This window comes from Dromaius novaehollandiae, chromosome Z (assembly GCF_036370855.1).
Source record: "Dromaius novaehollandiae isolate bDroNov1 chromosome Z, bDroNov1.hap1, whole genome shotgun sequence".
NCBI classification, from domain to species: domain Eukaryota; kingdom Metazoa; phylum Chordata; class Aves; order Casuariiformes; family Dromaiidae; genus Dromaius; species Dromaius novaehollandiae.
In genome coordinates this window covers 26,237,840-26,256,611 of record NC_088132.1, presented here as the reverse complement: position 1 = coordinate 26,256,611, position 18,772 = coordinate 26,237,840, and the positions used below count along the sequence as shown (strand labels likewise).

General features: G+C 37.7%; 2 protein-coding genes across 4 annotated transcripts in view; both read left to right on the top strand.

The window, feature by feature from the left end:
* LOC112983255 (carnosine N-methyltransferase) overlaps positions 1-9,721 on the top strand; it is a 37,670-nt gene extending 27,949 nt beyond the window's left edge. For 2 of the 3 annotated variants that reach the window (XM_064502532.1, XM_026100248.2), the window contains 4 exons: positions 3,704-3,882; positions 5,437-5,550; positions 6,450-6,553; positions 6,845-9,721. In XM_064502532.1, coding sequence (XP_064358602.1) covers positions 3,704-3,882; positions 5,437-5,550; positions 6,450-6,553; positions 6,845-6,946 — 499 coding nt within the window. In that variant the 3' untranslated portion in view covers positions 6,947-9,721. The remainder of the gene's footprint in view (positions 1-3,703; positions 3,883-5,436; positions 5,551-6,449; positions 6,554-6,844) is intronic. The other variant, XR_010386295.1, reaches the window with a different exon arrangement.
* Positions 9,722-10,128: 407 nt separating this feature from the next.
* LOC135325070 (uncharacterized protein C9orf40 homolog) lies at positions 10,129-15,489 on the top strand. Its single transcript, XM_064502534.1, has 2 exons — positions 10,129-10,587; positions 14,207-15,489. Exons 1-2 carry the CDS (start codon positions 10,201-10,203, stop codon positions 14,363-14,365), a joined length of 546 nt encoding a protein of 181 aa, XP_064358604.1. The 5' UTR covers positions 10,129-10,200; the 3' UTR covers positions 14,366-15,489.
* The last annotated feature ends 3,283 nt before the right edge of the window (positions 15,490-18,772 follow it).

The window sequence follows — 18,772 nt, the reverse complement described above, 5'->3', positions numbered from 1 at the left end:
CTTTGGAACTTTTAAATTGATTCAAAGCAGTATAAAAGTATTCACTTCCCCTGTTTGACAGCACTGATTAGCTGTCACATTGGTCCAATCCAGAAAGTATAACTTCACCCGAAACTACTTACGATAATGTTTTTGCCTTCTTTAAATACTCAGCTGTTGTAACCTTCATCTTTCCTGGGCAAGTTATCAGTTACAAGTTTTGGTATTAGCAGGAAGAGAACACACATAACTGCTAACTCAACTCTGAATTTCAGTCAGGTCAGTTGAAGTGCAGGGATAACTGTAGACTTGGGATGGCTATTAAGAAGGTTGTAGGGACTCTGGGGATCTTTCACTTCAGGCCTAAATGGCTGTTCCCAGTTAGCCATCTGAAATGGACGTTTGTCTTCCTGCACAAGGGAGCTGAAAGAAATAACAATGATCAGTATGAGTTGAAGGTATCAGTTAAGGAAGAGTGTGGTAAGGAAAGAGGATTTTGTGAATAAGTCTTTAGCTACAGTTTCTTTCCTCCTTCCCTCTTAATTTATCCAGAAAGAGGGTAGAGTTGGTGCCTAGGTCTTTCCATGTTGAACAAGGAAAATAACTTTGAATAAAATGCTAGCTTATTTTATTGATTTCAGTGATGCTTAGAAAAAGGTTAAATATTAAATCATTTTTTGAAAATTCTATTTAGTTTTGTAGTTCAAAACAGCATGGTATAATTCCTAATTAGTTTCTTTTTTTCCAGCTGATAATGACATGAGGATTTTTCTAGTGTATGCTTACAGTTTTGATCTGCCTTCTTTCTCTGACCTTGGTTTGTTTTTAGGGAGACAAAGTACTGTCTTCAATACGAAGCCTACTACTAAAGTGGGCCTTCTGGATTTGGTACAGTGACTTAAGTCTGTATACAAAGTGATACTTGCTGGTTTTGGCACATGTGAAAGAACTTTCTTCTCTTAAATTGAGAACTGATGTTGCTGTGGATAAAATTTCAAAGCATGGTATGTAGTGAACACAAAAGTGCATCAGTGTGTACCTATGGTCACTGAAAAATTGAAATGAATCAACTCAGGTTTGAAAACTGTATTGTGTAAAGTACGTTATTCCATTGAGGAAGCTCCAATTCCAAAACAAAGTGGCTCTGGAGAGTTAAGCTATAATGGCTCCAAGGCTGCTGCGATCCTTAAAGAGAAGATTCGGCTTTTTCCTTTATGATACGATTTTTGTATTGCTGCTGTATTTTTCTTGTGTTTGGAAGAATCCTGGATATAATGACAGATGGCAGAGGTGAGCGCTGGTGATGTGCAGACGCACTTCATTTCTCACATGCTTTGGCAAAGCAAAACTTGTAAAAATCATAAGCAGCCTTCCTACCTCTGGGAAGCACACCAAAATTTTCAAGTGGTCTAGAGCCACAAGATACTCATTACAACCCTACGACATCTGATAGCAGGGAAAATGGGAGGGTGGTGTCTGCATGGAAGAGACACGGGCTCTTACATGGCCTAATTTTTCCACTGTGCAACAGAATTGGTCTAGCGTGCAGCTAGTTGCTGACTTGCTTCGTTTTGCAGCTGGAGATTCAGAGCAGACTTAATAGCCTCAGCACAACAGCCTGTCAGGAGAAGCTGTAGTCCCACCTATGAATATTTGAGGAGACAGAGTTTGAGTAGTATAAAATCACTTTGCACCCAAACAAGAGTACAGGTAGTTTAAAGTGCTTGAATTCTGCCAGTGGAATTCACACTGACAGTTGGCTAACCTTTACTTTCCTGAGGGAATGTCTTTGTAGATAAATGACACCTTGAGAAGGTTGCTTAATTGTACTTTTTTCATATTGATGAATGCCTTAGGAGGAAAACATTGAAGCATTTTTATCTTGAAATTAGAGTTCAAAAGTGAGATTTGAGCTATCAGTCTTTTCCATAATTAGTTTTTCAGACTGCGTTGCACAGTAAGTGGTGCTGCCCTATTAGAAGTGAAGTGCCTCATGCTCTTAAAGATGTTAGATATTTTTAACCTAAATTCTATTGTGCATCTTTTGTTGGAAGGATGGTAATTGTAAAGGACCGCAGTATTTAGTTTTGAGGTATAAATTAGGGAAGGTGGAAAGAGAAGGTTTTCAAGCTTGAATATGGAGCAAGATTGTTCTTCTGTAGTAAATGGGGAATTGTGCTGGAACTGTCTAGAAGTGTACATGTAAATAATTTGTGCTCAAAAATGAGAAAAAAAAAAGTACTGAAAGGTGCATGTTTGCTGGCAGGCTCAGAAAAATTTCCTTTTTAATCAGCTCAGGTATCTTCATTTCTTTGCCTTGCTTATCTGAAAATGTCATTGTTTTACAGAAGTGTTCTAAGGACACAGACTGACTGCGAACACATGGAGAATGCTGAAATGGTTAACATAGAAACATTTGATAGACTTTTTCTAATTATTATTATTTAATGAAGTCAGCCCAAGTAGAAGTGTCTTGCTTGAAGGAAATTATATCCATGTTATCAGGGTATTTTCCCCTGTTTGTCTTCTTTATGACTGTTAGGATTGCATATATCTGGCATTTATATATCCATTATATATGGAGACAGTTGATGAGCTCAGTATACTGCTGTTCATATGCAGTTGATTGTTTTTACTGAGAAAACTAAATGTGACATCAAGGTCAAAATTTTTACTTCAAAGATTATACCTCAGATGTTTTTTATCCACAAACCAAAAGAGTGCATTTTATGTAAACTGGTAGATTGCTTGCAGTTTAAGAGGTGTTTGTTGATACGTATTTTATAGAACAGATGTCCTTTGTTATCTCCGAATATTTAGTTATGCATGTATATCATGGCACTAGTAAGTGGACTTGACTGCAGAATTTGGTGGTGATGCATGGGGAGAGAAAACTTCTTCCTTTTTTAAGTTACAAATTGAGTTTGCCGGACTCTGCGGAAAACTTTTTTGTTTACTTTTATTTACTTTGAATACTATTTCATCACTTTTTAGAGTTCGCTTAGTTTGTCGTGTCAGTCCACAGGTTTTATTTAAGAAAATTACTTTGCATAGTTGCAACACTTCCGATGCTAATAACTTAAGAGACAGCTAGTGCAAAACTTCTATGCCTTTGCAAAAAGATTTTGAAAGTTAAATACGTTCTTTAATATAGCATTTGAACAAAGCTTTTATTTTGCTGTGCTTCAAAGTCCCTGTGATTGTGGTTCAGAAAAGGCAGAAGAACCTAGAATGAGGACAATATTCCCCCAAAATTCAAAGACAAGCATGAAACTATTGTTGCTCTTCTTTTTTTTTTTAATAAAAAAGGATAATCCAGAAAGACTTAATAGCTTTACTGAATTTACGGAATCACAAATTTTGTCCATATCACAGAAAGAATCTTGTTAGCTTTCTTTTCAGTGAAAAGTAAGTTGGGGAAAGTGGTGAAAAGGGTGAAAAGAAAGTTTTAAAATGGGGGGGGGAAAGGGCAGTTATTTAGTGGTGATAGTTTTATATGTCAGAGAGTGAAATCGTTTAATATCGTTTGATCACTTCATAAATTGATGGGTCATGAACTAGATAAAAGTGCTTTAGAAAGCTTATAGCTTTAACTTTATCAACAAAATCATGGATGTTGGTGAAAGTCTTTTTGTGTATCATTTTATATGCAAGATATCTACACTTTTAAATAATACTTAAGCAGCTAAGTGAAACTGAGTTGTTCTGACTTCTTATTTTTCAGATGCTCTGAAATCAACTCATGTAAACTTTATCCCTGGATTCATCAGTTTAGCAATAACAGAAGATCTGCTGATCAGATCCGACCAATTTATTTCCCTGATGTCGACCCTCACAGTCTTCCTTCTGGTGCAAACTTCTCTATGACAGCAGGAGATTTTCAAGAAATTTACTCTGAGTGCAGTGAGTAAATGCAAATATTTAGTCTTTCCATGCATCTTCAGTGTATTAATGATAAGACAATAAGAAATGATTACAAATAGAGTGGAACAAATAAATGATCACAAATACAGTGGAACTATGTCTGTGATTGTTAAGCAACAAAAGTGCTAACTGTAGCAAGTTTTTTTTTTTCCTCCAAATAAATTATTCTTTTCTGTTTAGTTATAAAAGAATACACTATTGTAGTAGTCTCTTTCAAAATAAAGACAACATAAGAATATTAGGGAAAAGTTTATCTGATTAAGAAAAGTGATGTTAAACAGGTGAACGGTGTGGAATGGAGAGTCAATTCTTTAGTGCAAGAAATAGGAAGGTTTTTTTTTTGATTCCTTTACAGTTGTAAAGCATACCCAACTGTTTCAGAAATAGTTAATTACAAATGAAACAAATGCATGCATATTGAGTGCCAGTAGCAGGTATTTTGGGGGCACATTATGGAGATGGTAATTGTTAAAGATTGAGATGCTCTAGCCAGTACAAATACCGTTATTTTTCCTGGTTATATCAGATTAGTTATGCTGTCTTCATTGCAGCTATTATGTGATCTTTTATGACTAATCTAATGTTGACTTAATCTGCAGATGACAACCTCCTTCAGCGCTTACTGTACCAATTACATATTTTGGCTTTTGATCAAAGGATAGCATTTACCCGTAACACTTCTGATCCTAGTAGAGCAAATACTAAGAAACATGGAGTATGTCTATTTTGGAGGTCTTCCCCCCCCCCCCCCAACCCCCCAGTATTGATTTGAACAGAAATTGCAGGTTCTGTTTTCTGCTTCCACTTCTCTGACCTTATTGGAGCCGTAGTTATTTACACCAGAATTAAATAGCTTTCGATCAGCCTTCTTTTGTGCAGCTAAGCTTCCAGATAGTTTGTTGGAAAATGGCTTCCTTAAATTGCCCCATTTTCTGCAGTTTAATCTGTCTTGTATTAGACAAGGTGATGGTGATAGATTCAGATTTTTTTTAAATTTAGAGAACTTAGACTTTTGCAATTTCAAAGATATTGTTTAGACAAAAAATGGGGAGCCTCATTCTTTAAAAGATAGTCCTTGAAAGATCTTGCTAGTTAAATACACTAGTAAAATACAGCTGGAGAAACATTCAGATAGTGGATAAAGTGCTTTGAAGCTACATACTTTGTAAAAATATGCTTTAATGTACAGACCTGTATTGTTCTAGGTGTTAGCATAACTGGAGAGGCCCAAAGTCACAGAGTATTTTTGCATTTATATTTTTAACCTTTCTGGTAGTGAAGTTAATAAAAACAGGTGAGTATTAGCACATTTGGGCACTTATATGTATGTATATGTATGCACACCCCTCAAAGTCAAACTTGCTGTCCATTGCTTTTGTAAAACACAGCTAGTTTCTGGTAAACATGAAGAGTGTTCAACTTCTATTATTAGTTGAAGGAAAGCCTAAGTGTAACAACAAATATTGGTGTTAAATTTTTACAGGGCAAGAAACATTGAACCTGATCTCTGTATAATATGTTCTTTTTATGCAGATACATGGGACTGCATAGCAACCTGCTTCTTCATAGATACGGCACATAACGTTATTGATTATATTGATACAATATGGAAAATACTAAAGCCTGGAGGAATATGGATAAATGTAGGCAAGTGTGACCTTTCTTCCACTTACTCCCAAGTTCTGTTTCCTCACATAATGGGCTCCTAGTACTTGAAAAGAGTTATGGGGATGAAAGTGTCTGTGCTGAAAACTCCACAGAGCCAAAAAAAAGAAAAAAATTACAGCTTGCAAATCATCTGAGGCCTGTTCAATATGTCAGAATATTGAAGAATATGTGCAAATGGTTATTTTTGTTAAGTTACTGTCAAGTGATTTTATATATGGCATCAAAGCTGCCTAGTGCTGGGTTTTGAAATCATGCATCACATGTTTATGTTATTTGTTTGACAAAGGTATTGTCCTGTATTCTTTCTGCTGGCTTTCCAAGGAAAGAAGCTGTTCTGTCTATATCTGTCATCTAATTGGTACTGTGCTTGTAAGCAGAAGGTTCAAGGATAAGGTTTATGGATGCTCTGGTTTAAAGGAAAAGAGACTTAAAATTTCTGCCATGGTGAGGGAAAGGCAGAAAAACCTCATACATCACACATTTTGTGTAGTAGTCGGTCAGTCACTACACTTGTCCTGGCCAGTCACAAAATGTGAACGTAGCTCTTGTAGAGGCCACATGTCCTGCTTCTAATTCGGTAGAGACAGCTATGATTCTACAATGGTGAAGGGGAATAAAATTTAAGAGACAGAAGACACAATTTGGTATGGAATAAGACGTTATTGTTCAGTATCAGTTGAACTCATTTGTTCTAACTTTACGTTGATTCTGAAATCCATTATAAAAAGCATATTTGAGTAATATGTATCTTTTTTGTCTGTATTTGATTGTGGGCCTAAATGTTAGCATTCTTAGCGCTTGCGGTATGTACTTCTGATTCTAAAAAAAAGTTTGGTTTTTTTTTTGACATCCCTTTCCATTTTATTCTTATCCTCTAGGTCCTCTCCTTTACCACTTTGAAAACTTGGCCAATGAACTTTCTATAGAATTAAGCTATGAGGATATAAAAAATGTTATACTGCAGTATGGATTCCATATTGAGGTAAGAAAATACTGTAGTTTGGGAGCGCGTAGTATAGACTGGACAAACTGCTTCATAGAGTCTTTACCTTAAATGTAGTTTAGCTTAATGGCACAGGTTAATAACATTTAGAACAATTAAATGCTCGTAACTGCGTTGCAAAATTTTACATTTTCTCATTTTTTTAAAAAATGAGTGGATAGGCATTGAAATCTGTTGGTAGTAGTATATAGCAATTTCTTTCTGACTGCGAGAAACTTACACAGTGCTGGTAGAGAAAGTGTTTTGAAGGCTTCTGCTTTATATTTTCAGGTGGAGAAAGAATCTGTATTATCAACATACACTGTGAATGAACTCTCCATGATGAAATACTACTATGAATGTGTGTTGTTTGTCGTGAGAAAACCAGAATAGAAGTGGTTTGAATAGGTTAATCAGAAAAAAATGTTGGCTCAAATGCTAAAATTGAAAACAAAACTGACTGGGTGATGTCTGGACACAACCTCAAATCAGTGGTGCCTTCTTATTCCTAATTAGGACTTAGATAGTGTCTATTTTCTTAATCTCTGTTGCTATCCAGACATGTACTATGCCATGCATATTTGTACTATACTAATGAAAATGGAGGGGAAAATGTTCACATACACTGTCCTTGTGCTTTGGAATGCATTTAAAAAAACCATTTTCTTGAGTATAAAATTTTATGTTTGCCCTAACCATGCTAATTCTCCACATACGCTGCCTCAGTTTTCATAAATTTATATATTTTTTTAATTTTGTGATATTAGGAATGCTTAGAGGTGCTTCCTGTACTAGCTGTGTCACAGTTTAAGGAAGTATGTCTAAATATGCACTTGAAATTATGCAGTCTAAAATGATTGAAAAGAGGTAAAATGTTTCTTGGAAGATATAATAACCATCAGAACTGTTAGACAGCATTTTCTGTGGAACTGGAAATAGGAACAAAGACTATTGTACAAATGTTAATCTTCAAATCTGACTGTTAACAATGTAATAAAACACAATCTGTAGGCAATCTGAAATAATATGTGAAAGCAAAGTACTAAGTGAAGAACATGTCATAGAGGAACAGTAAACTAACCTCAGTTCAGGTTTAACACCAGTTGTGATTAATCTGTTGGTGCTGAAACTGAAATATTGGATGTTTCGCAGACTTAAAATGTATTGGTTCTGAGTCACCTGCCTGCCACTTAAATTAAAGATGTGGAAGCAATATATTTTGTTAAAGATAATTAAACAACAGAAAGTCCTGTTATACTTTCAGCTCTTTTCTGTTTTTAAAATTTTATAGCATAGCTGACTTACCCATGCCATAAACAGGTAGTGGGTGAAAGGAAATCCCTTTTTCTCCTTCTACCCCCCTGCCCAAAAAGTTGCATATAAACAAGATGTACTGTAACCAAAACACCTTCTTGTCTGAGTCGGCATATGCAGGCCAACTGGTAGATAATTTGGTTGCAATTTCAAGGCAGTTTACCCGTGCTACTGTGAAGTCTACCTCTTGCTTCCTTATCTTAATTTTTTCCTGGCACATAAAGTTTAGGTGGATATTTTATCTACAAAACCTGTCACTATACAAGAGAGATGGAGGCTTCTGTCACTTAGAATATAGGTAAATGAGAAAACATTAGTTAATAATTACTGCGCTAAGAGGAGGTATCACATTAGCCCTTTGTTTTTTGTTCATATTAATATGATGGTTAATTTAGGTACCACTTTCATCCTTTTTCAAACAACCTCAGTTGCTTTCAGTTATTTATAGCCCCTTTTTCATGGTGTTGGCCTAATCACATCTTTTTCATAGGGGCTATATCAATTAAAGATTTTGGATTTCTTCTGTTAAGGCAGGAAAATTGTGCCTTCATTTCTTTTTTAATTGAAAGTTTGCATGGAGGGAAAAACACATCTTTACCTTTGATATAGTCTCAACACTGCATAAGAGAGAGAGCCTGTGGATGTTTCAGTACTATGTCGTTTTCTGCTCAGAATCCTTATCAAGGCTAAAGGCTTCTGAACCACAAACATTTTCATTGGAGCTTTAACTTAAAATCGTCTTTGAACTGTCTTCTCTTCTTAAAGATGCACCACCAAGATTTAGCTCTGTTAATGAATACTCAAAGTTTAACCCTGTTCCGAGAAAGACCCATTCAAAGCTGAAACACTGCCATTATTATAACTAGATAGAAAAACAAGCCCTTGCTCACCTCAAAGTCTTCTGTTGCTTTAATTTCCTTATTGTACTATTTACTCCAATTTTTTTCTATGAACTTTGTGATTCCTTGCCTTCATTCAGTTTTTTCCTTAGATAAAAAGTGATTAGCATTTTATTCAAATTTCAAGCTCTTTGAAATAAGACAAGGTTAGGTAAATGTTAATTATGTAGTTGCTGAGTATTTACATCTGTAATATTGCCCAATTTCTGCCTCTTTTAACCAGCCTGTAGTTGCTCTTGAAATGTGGTGTTATTGTTTTTACAAATAGACCATTGAACTTTTTGCATTGACTAAATCTCAGTATCTTTTGTTCTCTTGGGTTTGTTCTTCACTACCCCGTTGTCGAAAGTGCCATTTTTTTGCTTTGCTTTTGGAAAAATGTATGTTTTTATTGACTTATGTCAGGTATATAGTGATGTGCTTCTATTTTTAATTTGGACAATGCCAGTTTTCCCTGATGCTTCCCTTTTGAAATGTAACAGTTGCATTAAGAGTTGGAAGCAGAATAATCTTGTGAATGAATTGTATGAGTTGACTAGTGTTTTACCTGCAGTCTTATTTATGAGTTCTTAAAATTCATCATTTGTATTTTTATGGACAGGGATAAATGTGTATTATTCAGTGTGATTGCATTCCTCTCTTAATTGTATACACAGGGAAAAAAATGCATAACTTGTTTATCAGCTGAAGCCAAGATGATTTAGGTCACTATTAAACTGTATGTGGTATTGAGTGTAAAATATAAAATGCTGCATAATGTGCAGTGTAATACTTCTTTATATGGGGTAAGCTTGACAAATGTAAAGTGTCCTGTATTTTTATTTATATGTACTACATTCGAAAATCAGTTACGGAGATAAGAATTGGAAGTTTCATGTCTTGGCGTGAACTTTCCTCTATTTTTAATGTGTATAATGGACTTGATTTTTCTTGGATATTAAAGTTTGCAGTATGACTTGATGAGTCTTATCTTTGATTTGTATCGCTCAGGCTGGATTTTTGACAACTTTTTTTACGTCGTGCTTCCTTAACCCTTTACCATTTCGCGTGCTGATGTCCCTGCGCTTTCCGTCTAACTCGGTCTGTAATGGACTGCGGCGTTAGAAGGGGCAGAGCCGCTTCACCATCGCGGAGCTGTCTGAACCTTCAGCCCTTGGTTGAATAACGGATTAAGTGTCCCGGGCAACCAGCCAGAGGGTGGTTTCTGTTTTTTTCCTAACCCCAGAAGTCGCTCAAAGCGAGACGTTTCCAGCACTCGGGCGGACGCGCGGGCAGGCTGCAGCCGCCGCTGAGGGCGCGCTGTGCTCAACGGCGCCGGAACCGAGGTGCCCCGCGGCGGCGCCTGCGCAGCCCCTCGCGCGCGGCCCCGGGGGGGCGGGGCGGGGCAGCCGTACGGCACGGCGGCGACTCTACTTGGGCCTGGCCGCGCTGCGCATGAGCATTCGGCGCGGCGCGGCCGGGCTTGCGCTGCGGGGGACGCGCGGCCGCGGGCCGGGCCGCTCCATGGCCAAGCGGCGCGCCGAGCCGTTGGTGTGTCACGTGCCCTTCAAACGCCGCCTGCCCGAGCCGCCGCCGCGCGCCGCCGCGCCCGAGCGGCGCCCGCGGGCCGAGGCGGCGAGCGCCGCCCCGAAGCGGCAGCTGGAGGAGGCCGAGGCGCCGCCGGGGAAGCGGCCCGGGCTGCGGGGCGGAAGCCCGCGGGCGGAGCAGGGCGAGGCGGCGGGCCGGCGGCGGCGGCGCGGGGGGCCGGCGGCGCCGGAGGAATCGCAGGCGGCGGCAGGAGGCGCTGGGGACCGCGGCAAGGAGCGGGCCGCCGCCGCCGAGGTAACGGGGCAGCCGGGGCGCTGGGCGCGGGGCCGGGCGAGGCCCGCCTCCCCCCGGGGCCGGGCCGGGCCGGGCCGCGCGGCCTCCCCGCCCGCCGCGAGGTCCCCTGTAGGGAAACGGCAGGGAAGCGGCGGCCGGAGCCGGCCTGCCCCGGCCGCAGGCTGTGCCGGCTGCTGGGGGGTCGCAGGCCAGGCTGGGAACAGGCGACGGCTTTTTTTTCTTTTTTTTTTTACCTTTTTTGTTGGGGATGAGCCTTGAGTAGCGGTGCCTTGAACAAAAGGTCTGGTGAAGAGGATGGTCAGGGGATGGGTCATTTAACCAGCGTTTGATGGCGTCGTGCACAGCGGGGGCAGTGCTCGCGGTGCCAAGAAGGTTTCACTTCTGCGAAAGTAACATGCGAGGTTGAATTTCCTGCCTGCGTAGAAGTTTGATGTACCTAAGCTCGCTGCTCCTCCCACTTGGACCTTTTAACTAAAAGTAAAGGATTTGATCCAGTGGGTTGGAAAAGCCAAGGACTCAAACTGGGTCAGATGGACTTTGAACTCTAGTTTTAGTCCCCGGTTTTGAAAAAAATAGCCCTTCGATGGTATAACACCTGTTTATGGTCTGTAAACAAAACTCGTGGCTTACCTTTCTCGGGCTCATCCCTTTTTTCTTTTTTTGTGATTATTAGTGGAATTAAGGCACAAATGAATCAAGGAAAAAAATCGGTATGCACTGGGAAAATAACACATCCTTTTTAAGCTAGAGCTTTTAAATACAAGGATATCCTTAAGTTTGGAAGAGAGAAAAGGCTTCTTTTGAAATTTTGGTGACAAATTGAGCCAAGCTCTACCAAACAGTTCTACTCCATTGCACATATGATGCTGAATTCTTTACTTATCCCTAGATTTATTTGTTGTTCTTTAGTCGTGATAGGCAAGGCAGTAAGGCCCCTGGAGTCCTACCCAGTGAAGAGTGAGACAATACTTTCTGAAAGTATTCCATAGGAAGATTTTATATATAGTTGCATATTTCCCTATATAAAATATTTCTTGTGGGACTGTATTTTTAAATAGTTTGTTTCCCCAATTACAATACTGTATAAAAATATTTCCACTTTAAAATAAAGCTTTGTTAATGTTAGGAGAAGAGGGTTTTTTTCTGTCTTCTCTGTGGTTAATGTTAAGAGAAGAGGTTTTTCTTTCACCTTCTGTGTGTCATACCTGTATGTTTTAAATTTTTTCCAAGGACCAATATTTTTGATGATAAGTTTTACACCTCTTAAGTCGGCATTATTTGCTGTTTTGTGGCTTATTGCAAAATTTGCTAGAGTAATAAGCATGAGAAGGAAAGTATTAATTTCCTACTGTTGTTCAGGAGAGTTATGAGCAATTTCAATAATACAGCAGTTCACCAAAAAAGAAATATTATTTGAGTTACATTTGCAAGCATACCTTTGTAACTAGAGTTAGGAAATTAACTCCTTAAAATGGAACAACTTCATCTCTAGAAACTGAGCTTTAACTGAGCTTGCTGTATGTAACCTACATGGCTAGCATTTTTTCTCAGAACCTGTTTTGAAAGATATTTAGCTCAATGGGAATATTTGGAACTCAGTTACTCATTTTATGTATTAATATCGAGTGTTTGCTCCTGTCCTTTGCACTGCTTGGTTTTGCTCATTTTCACATTGAATTTTCTGGGAGATGCAAGTAAGCTGAAATGCTGCTGCTCTGAACACTTGAATACTCTTCAGATTAATCCAACATGTAATCTGAACCTGAAACTGGGAATATACATATTTTTGCAGTTGTGCGGTTTTAGATTATAATCTCTTTCGAACAAGCATGCTGCCGTTTCCTTGGTGCATACAAAGCACCTAGCACAGTGGTATTCTGATTTTAAATGACTAGCTTTTCACAGTGTGAGCAGCAACTTTTTTTTAAATTATAAGAAGAGGAATTCAGGTAAACATGAGGACAATGTGTAAGGATAGCTATGTGCTTACAGGTTCTAAAACTGCGTTGTTGGAGATTTATTTTAAAGAAGTTGTTAGCTACCTGCCCTGTACAATTCAGTATAAGTGATCTTGCCTAGTTAGGAACATGGACTAGGTAATCTTTCATCATTCTTTCACACGTTGTTTATTGTTTGTTGTTAATACTGTGCAGTTCAAAAATCTCAGTTCGCAGGAATACTTATGCAGCTACTTGTATTTTGACTTTCTTCCAGTTTCTGTATGACCAGTCCTGTTTCTGTGGCACTCCATTACTTCACTGCTTTTGGTCCCAATTCCAGCTAATAGGAACTTTTTTTCTTTAAACTTCCCTGAAGCTATTCTTTTCCTAATGAGCAAATAGATAGTAGTATCAGTAATACTCTACAGGAACACCACAATCCTATTATTATAAAATGTCCTCACCTTTTATCCTTGTGTTAATTATCACAGTTCTTAAATAACGCAGGTTTTGGTAGTAAACACAAGTAACCTAGTACAACAAACTGTTGTCCACAAGAAGTCTGTGTTGTAACAGATAGAAAAATTATTTTTATATGGAACATACAGTAAATCTATCTTTTTTAAGAAGCATCATGTTATTCCAGTGTCTGAGGGGCTTTAGTATCAATACATACTGGGATTTTTTGGACATTAGTTTTCATTATTCTGTTACAAAGCCAGCAGACAGATCATGAATTTGTTCAAGAACCATACTGAAAGTTGGTTATACCAGTTTAGTAGTTAAAGATGCTTTTTTTTTCAAAATGTGCTCAAACTGACTCATGAAAATGTTTAAAAATTCTAATCGCAGGTTAGAAACAATACAAACCAATATATACCAGAAATAATTAATTTTAGGTATGTAACAGTACTCATTGTTTTTATGTAGTAGAACAAAGTACATGTTCAAGACCTAACAAATGACTTAAGAATATCTTTGCTCACTTCCTATGTGCATCACTTTCATAGAAATGTGCATGGATTGACAAACAATTCTAGAAACTTTTTTTCTTATTTTAATAATGACATAAGATTGTAAGCAGACAGCATATTTTCTAATAGAGAAGGAAAAGGTTGTGGTGGCATATACATGCAGAGTAAGATAGTAGATAAATACATGTTCCTCCCATTTTTTTCCCATACAGTTTATCTTGTCTTAAGCTTTCCCCTCCCTGTTGATTATTCTTTTCTATGCTAACGTACAAAATGTAGATAAAGAAAAGAAGAAACCCAATGTGGTAGAAACCCTCACTAGTGCTTTACTTTTCCTGCAAATACTGTTCTCTAAGTAGACGCAAAATAGTTAAATACATTTTTTGGAATACAAGCTTCTAAATATGTATGATGTTCATATGGCATTGTGAGAGGAGAAGGCAGTGAATAATTTTTACATATGCAAAGTGCAAAAAGAATTGCACAAGTTTTTCAGCCTTGTTCCGTGCAGATACTCTAAGTGGAACACATTGGTGGAATTGTTACTATTTCCCAGAGGTATGCAGTAGTCCTTTGTAAAATTATTTGAAATACTAAAAGTAAACTATGATCAGCTTCTTTAGTAAAAGTTTTTTTATTGTTTACTTTTACTGCAGTGATATACGTTAATGTTTTGTTGCTGTTCTTGTTTCTCTCTTTTTAAAGCAGGAAGAAGAATTTTGTCAGTATAACTCATTCCTGTATTGGAGAGTACCATTGCCTACTCTTGATTTGTCTGACATTCAGGATCTAGATGGAGAGACTGTGCCGGAAACTAAAACTCCTTCAAGGACTGATATCATGGAGACTGAAATGGAGACCTGATCAGTTATTTCATAGCTATACATCTACTTGCAGGAAGTAAGCTTTTCTACCTGGGAGAACAATTATAGCATGTTTCTGACTTCTTGAAGAAACAGCATATGCGAGTCTGCAAAAGCGAGATTGAGTTGTCTAAGTTGATGGAAGAATCACTCTTAGATACTTACCAGTAAGCTGGCTGGAGAGGTAAATTTATCTATCCAGTGGTGAGGATGCTGTGCTTGTCCAACAAGAATGCTTGAAAACATGGAGGCAAACTAAAAGAAAACTACCAAAAATCGTAACTGGATGCTATTTTAAGCAGCTTGATATGTAACATATGGGAAAGAAATTGAAAGTCATTTCATCTGTCCTGAACAAAAAGTTGTAATTGTGATATATGAAAGTGAAATCTTTATCTTGTGGATCTATTTTAAAACACACTTTCCCCAAAACTGTTTTTCCTAGTGCATTTTTTCCCTTTAATACCTAAACCAAAAAATAAGAGCCCACGAAAACCAAACTGAACATTCCCTTTTCTGTGCAAACCAAAAACAGCTGTGGTGGGGAGGGGGAAGGAAAAGAGATTCTTTTCTTCTGCAAGCTGTTGCTGTTCTAAAAGTTGCTTCACAGTCTCCTAGTGATCACTTAAAGCAGCGAGCAGCTAGCTTTTGGGGTTTTGGTCCATTCTTGAGTTAATGGTATTCCTATTCTTTGTGACATTAGCTCTGAACCAATTAGTGATGAAATGGCAGGCATGTGCAAAGCTGTCAAGAAAAGATACTGCAGTGTAAAATTACCACGTATGCTTTTTCAAATTAAACGACTGAGGTCCAGTTTTTGCAGAGACTAAAGGTCTTGCAGGGCTTTTTTTTTTTTTTTACACAAGTTCGATGAATTAGTAGATTTTTGTTGTGAATTATGAAGTTAATGCTTATCTTTTTTTATTTATTTTACAAATACTTGTCTTCAATAATAGACTGAAATATAAAGTTGTACTGGCAGACTATCAGACCTTGCAAATATGATTTGTATTTAAGTATAGTGAATACGTCTGGGATTTTTGTTGGGATCATCTCTGAATAAGGCAATTTGTGAATTTTTAATAATGTGTTTGTTAAAGAACAATAAAGTTTTGCCTTTGTGTATTTGAACGTTTTGAGACTATTGTTACTTGAATTTCCTGACTTTGTCTCTTAAGACTGTTGCTTCTGTAACTGTGTCATGTTATTAGGTCCTTTTGCTTAAAACGTCAGTTTGTCAACCTCACTACTAAGCATTTGGAAACTTTTTTCAGTATTTATCTGTAGTTTTACTTTGCTGATTGTTTTCCATTGTGTGGGTCTTTTAGAGCTTGCAGAAGAAGGAAGGTAGCTTAGTGAGTCAAGCATTTCATGGTGCTTGTTCAGGTAGACTTCTAACTGCTATTAGAGTAGTGAGATACATATTTAAAACCTCAATATTTATTTTGCTCAGACATTTTTATATTTTTTAAGACCAAGTATATCAAATTGTTCTTAAGAGATGCTCAGATTTTTAGAAGCAAACTCCTTTTCTGGTAAGAATGCATCCACTATTACATGTTTATTGTAACTAAAGTAAACTTGTGAGGAAATACACTTTTGCTTTCACTTTTTTTTTCCTTTTTTTTTTTTAACTTTAGCTAATTTACTGCATTTGATGATTTCTGTGCAGTCACATCTCTTATCCCTGTATTTGCGATATTTCTAAGATTTCACACCATCCATTGTTCCCAGGAGCCAGTATTTCCCAGTATTAGCTAGTATCTATGCAGATACATTTTTATAATTAAGATCTGCTTGGTGCTTCTTAAACAGAAAGTCCATCCAAGTGGTAGGCTGCACTTTTGTGTCAAGAATCTCTCTCTTCTTTCCATATTCACCAGATGCTTACCAAAGAAAACTTATGGTTGTCTTCCTTATATGCTCTAAATAAATAAATAAATAATACAAAATAAATAATCCCTTTAAAAATTTAAAGGCTTCACCATTGTTTCGGAGCACTTTATGTGCAATTATGCTCTAGGCAAACACTTTCCCTGTGGCTTGTTCCAGTCCTGGAGCCTGGGTTATGGGATGGAATGTTACTGCTGCTCTCAGAGCATTTGCTGAGCTGATTCATTTTTTCCATTCATCTGTTTGCAAGTAGAAGCAAACTTAAAAGCTTTGGAAAACCTTTTGAAATGAGTCTGAGAGGCTCGGTAATATAAAAGGCTGGGCAAGGTAAGTGGGTGTTGATAGAGTACATAATCCTCGCATTAGAACTGTGGCAAAGCATAATAAAGAAATGTTTTTGCTGACAGATTGATATCTCCAGACACTGTGTGTCACTCTGGGCTACCAGAACGTTGGTCTTGACGTCTGGCTTCGTTTTTCAAAGAGCTAGAGTTCAAGTGATGTACGTAAATTATAAGTAAGTTAAAGTCGTTTTAATTTGCATGTGCGTGCTATTTTTGGTTCTTAGTAAACTTTCCTTCAGGATATATCCAATAGGAGGAGAAAATGTTCTTTTAAAATAATAAAATATCAATACAGAGAAATTTTAAGACAACTTGTGAGCAGGTGTAGTGTCTACCAACTTTTTCTTAGCACTTTTTTTAAGCTGACAATCTTCTTTGAAATAAACACTCAGAAAAATGTCATTTATATTCTCTCTAGGTAATTGGCAGTTTGCTTTTTTGTAAAATTTTCCTTTCTAAAAGGAGGAGCTCCTATCAAAATTAAGAGTAAAGAAATAGGCAATGTCGCTTAGTTAAAAAACTTGGGTTTCTTGGGGGGGTGGGGAGTAATAAAACATAACAAAGGAGAACTATTACTGGTACGTTACTTTGTTCTGATTGCTTTTCTGGGATGGATTCTGTGTTCATCTCTTCATTCAGTGTCAAAAGACTTCCATCAGAGGTTGAGTCAGTCTGGATATCGCTCTTGGTTAGAGACCTTAGAATGGAGTGTCCTTCGCTGCACTGAGGTTTGCAAATTCACCTTCATCTGGTTTGGTATACATTTCTGAAATCATTGTCTTGCGTATGTTGTAGGATGGCGCTTGCTTATCCTTGATGTCTGTTTTTATTTTGCCATTGCAAAAAACATGATAAATTAGTCAAATGACAGGTGCATATGACTGATGTTCACAAAGTCGGGGGGGGAACAAAAAAAAAAGATTGAACCACAGAGATTATGCAAATTGATGAGGGCATTCAATGTGGAAGTAGCACAATTTGGGTTGAGAAGACTGATCAGAAGCAGGTACATTGCTGAAGTGGAAGATGTTTCAAAGTAGATTTAAACAGCCAAGTATTATTAGCATTATTATCTACTTGCTTCTCCTTGTAACCTCAAGGCCTATTTTAGAAGGGTTGGTTTGCTACTTCATCTGTACTGTGTTCATGGTTCCAGTGACAGATAAGCCTCCAGGAGAAGATTCAGGCTCACTCCTAATCAGGAGAATGAAGAATTTTTGCTACTAAAAATGTGCTGTATTAATGACCAAGTCTTGGATAAGTAGACCTGGCTAGAAAGAAAGAGAGAAACAAGAAAAATGGGAATGGAAGCTAGGTAATGATGCGTAAGAGGGACAGCAGATGATCGCAGGCATAGCTGGCCATCTGAACAATATGATGTAGTAGTATTTTCAGGGCTGGTTCCATCTTTGGCACAGCAACATCTACAATAATTTGAATATGGTGATGGACAGTAATTTTACTAGATTTCTTGCTGTTTTGGCAGTTGTTGCTTGATGTTTTTTCCTGTTGGCAAAGCCAAGAATTTAATGGACATTAAAAAGTACACACCTGTTTATATGGCTAGTGGGAAAATCCACAGGTCCCTTGAAACAGAAAATACAGGAGTGCAAATACAGGTTTCTAAGTAGCTCCAGAGATGACAACTGTCCTGCAGTAGAAAGCTAGTTCTGTTTATGGCAGATGCATTGTGGCAATTCATGTGTATTTTTCTGGAAGTTGATGATAGCTGCTGTAGGGGATGTTTGGCTGCATGGACTACTTGTTTGGCATAGCAAAGCCTATGTTCGATAAAGCACTTTAAAATAGCTAATATGCTTGGGCTGGCTTAATTATTTCCATACCTACAGTTATAACCTTGACTCTCTAGGTGGCAATACACATACACAGTAAACTACTGTGAATCTGGAAAATGTTTTGGGTATGCTTTTATTCTGAACTGCTACTGAAAATTCGAGCAGTGACATCATGAATGTTAATCATTTCCTTACTGTGATACATAAATAAAGGCAGATCAAGTCACAAGTTCCTGATTTTAAGGTGACACAAGGTCTTCAGTATAATTCAAGTAAAAACATTTTGTCAGTTTTTGGTTCATCTCTGTTTATCCCTTTTCCCCTACCCCCCAAGCTATCAATTTAAACACATGGAAATTTGTTGTCACTACTTCT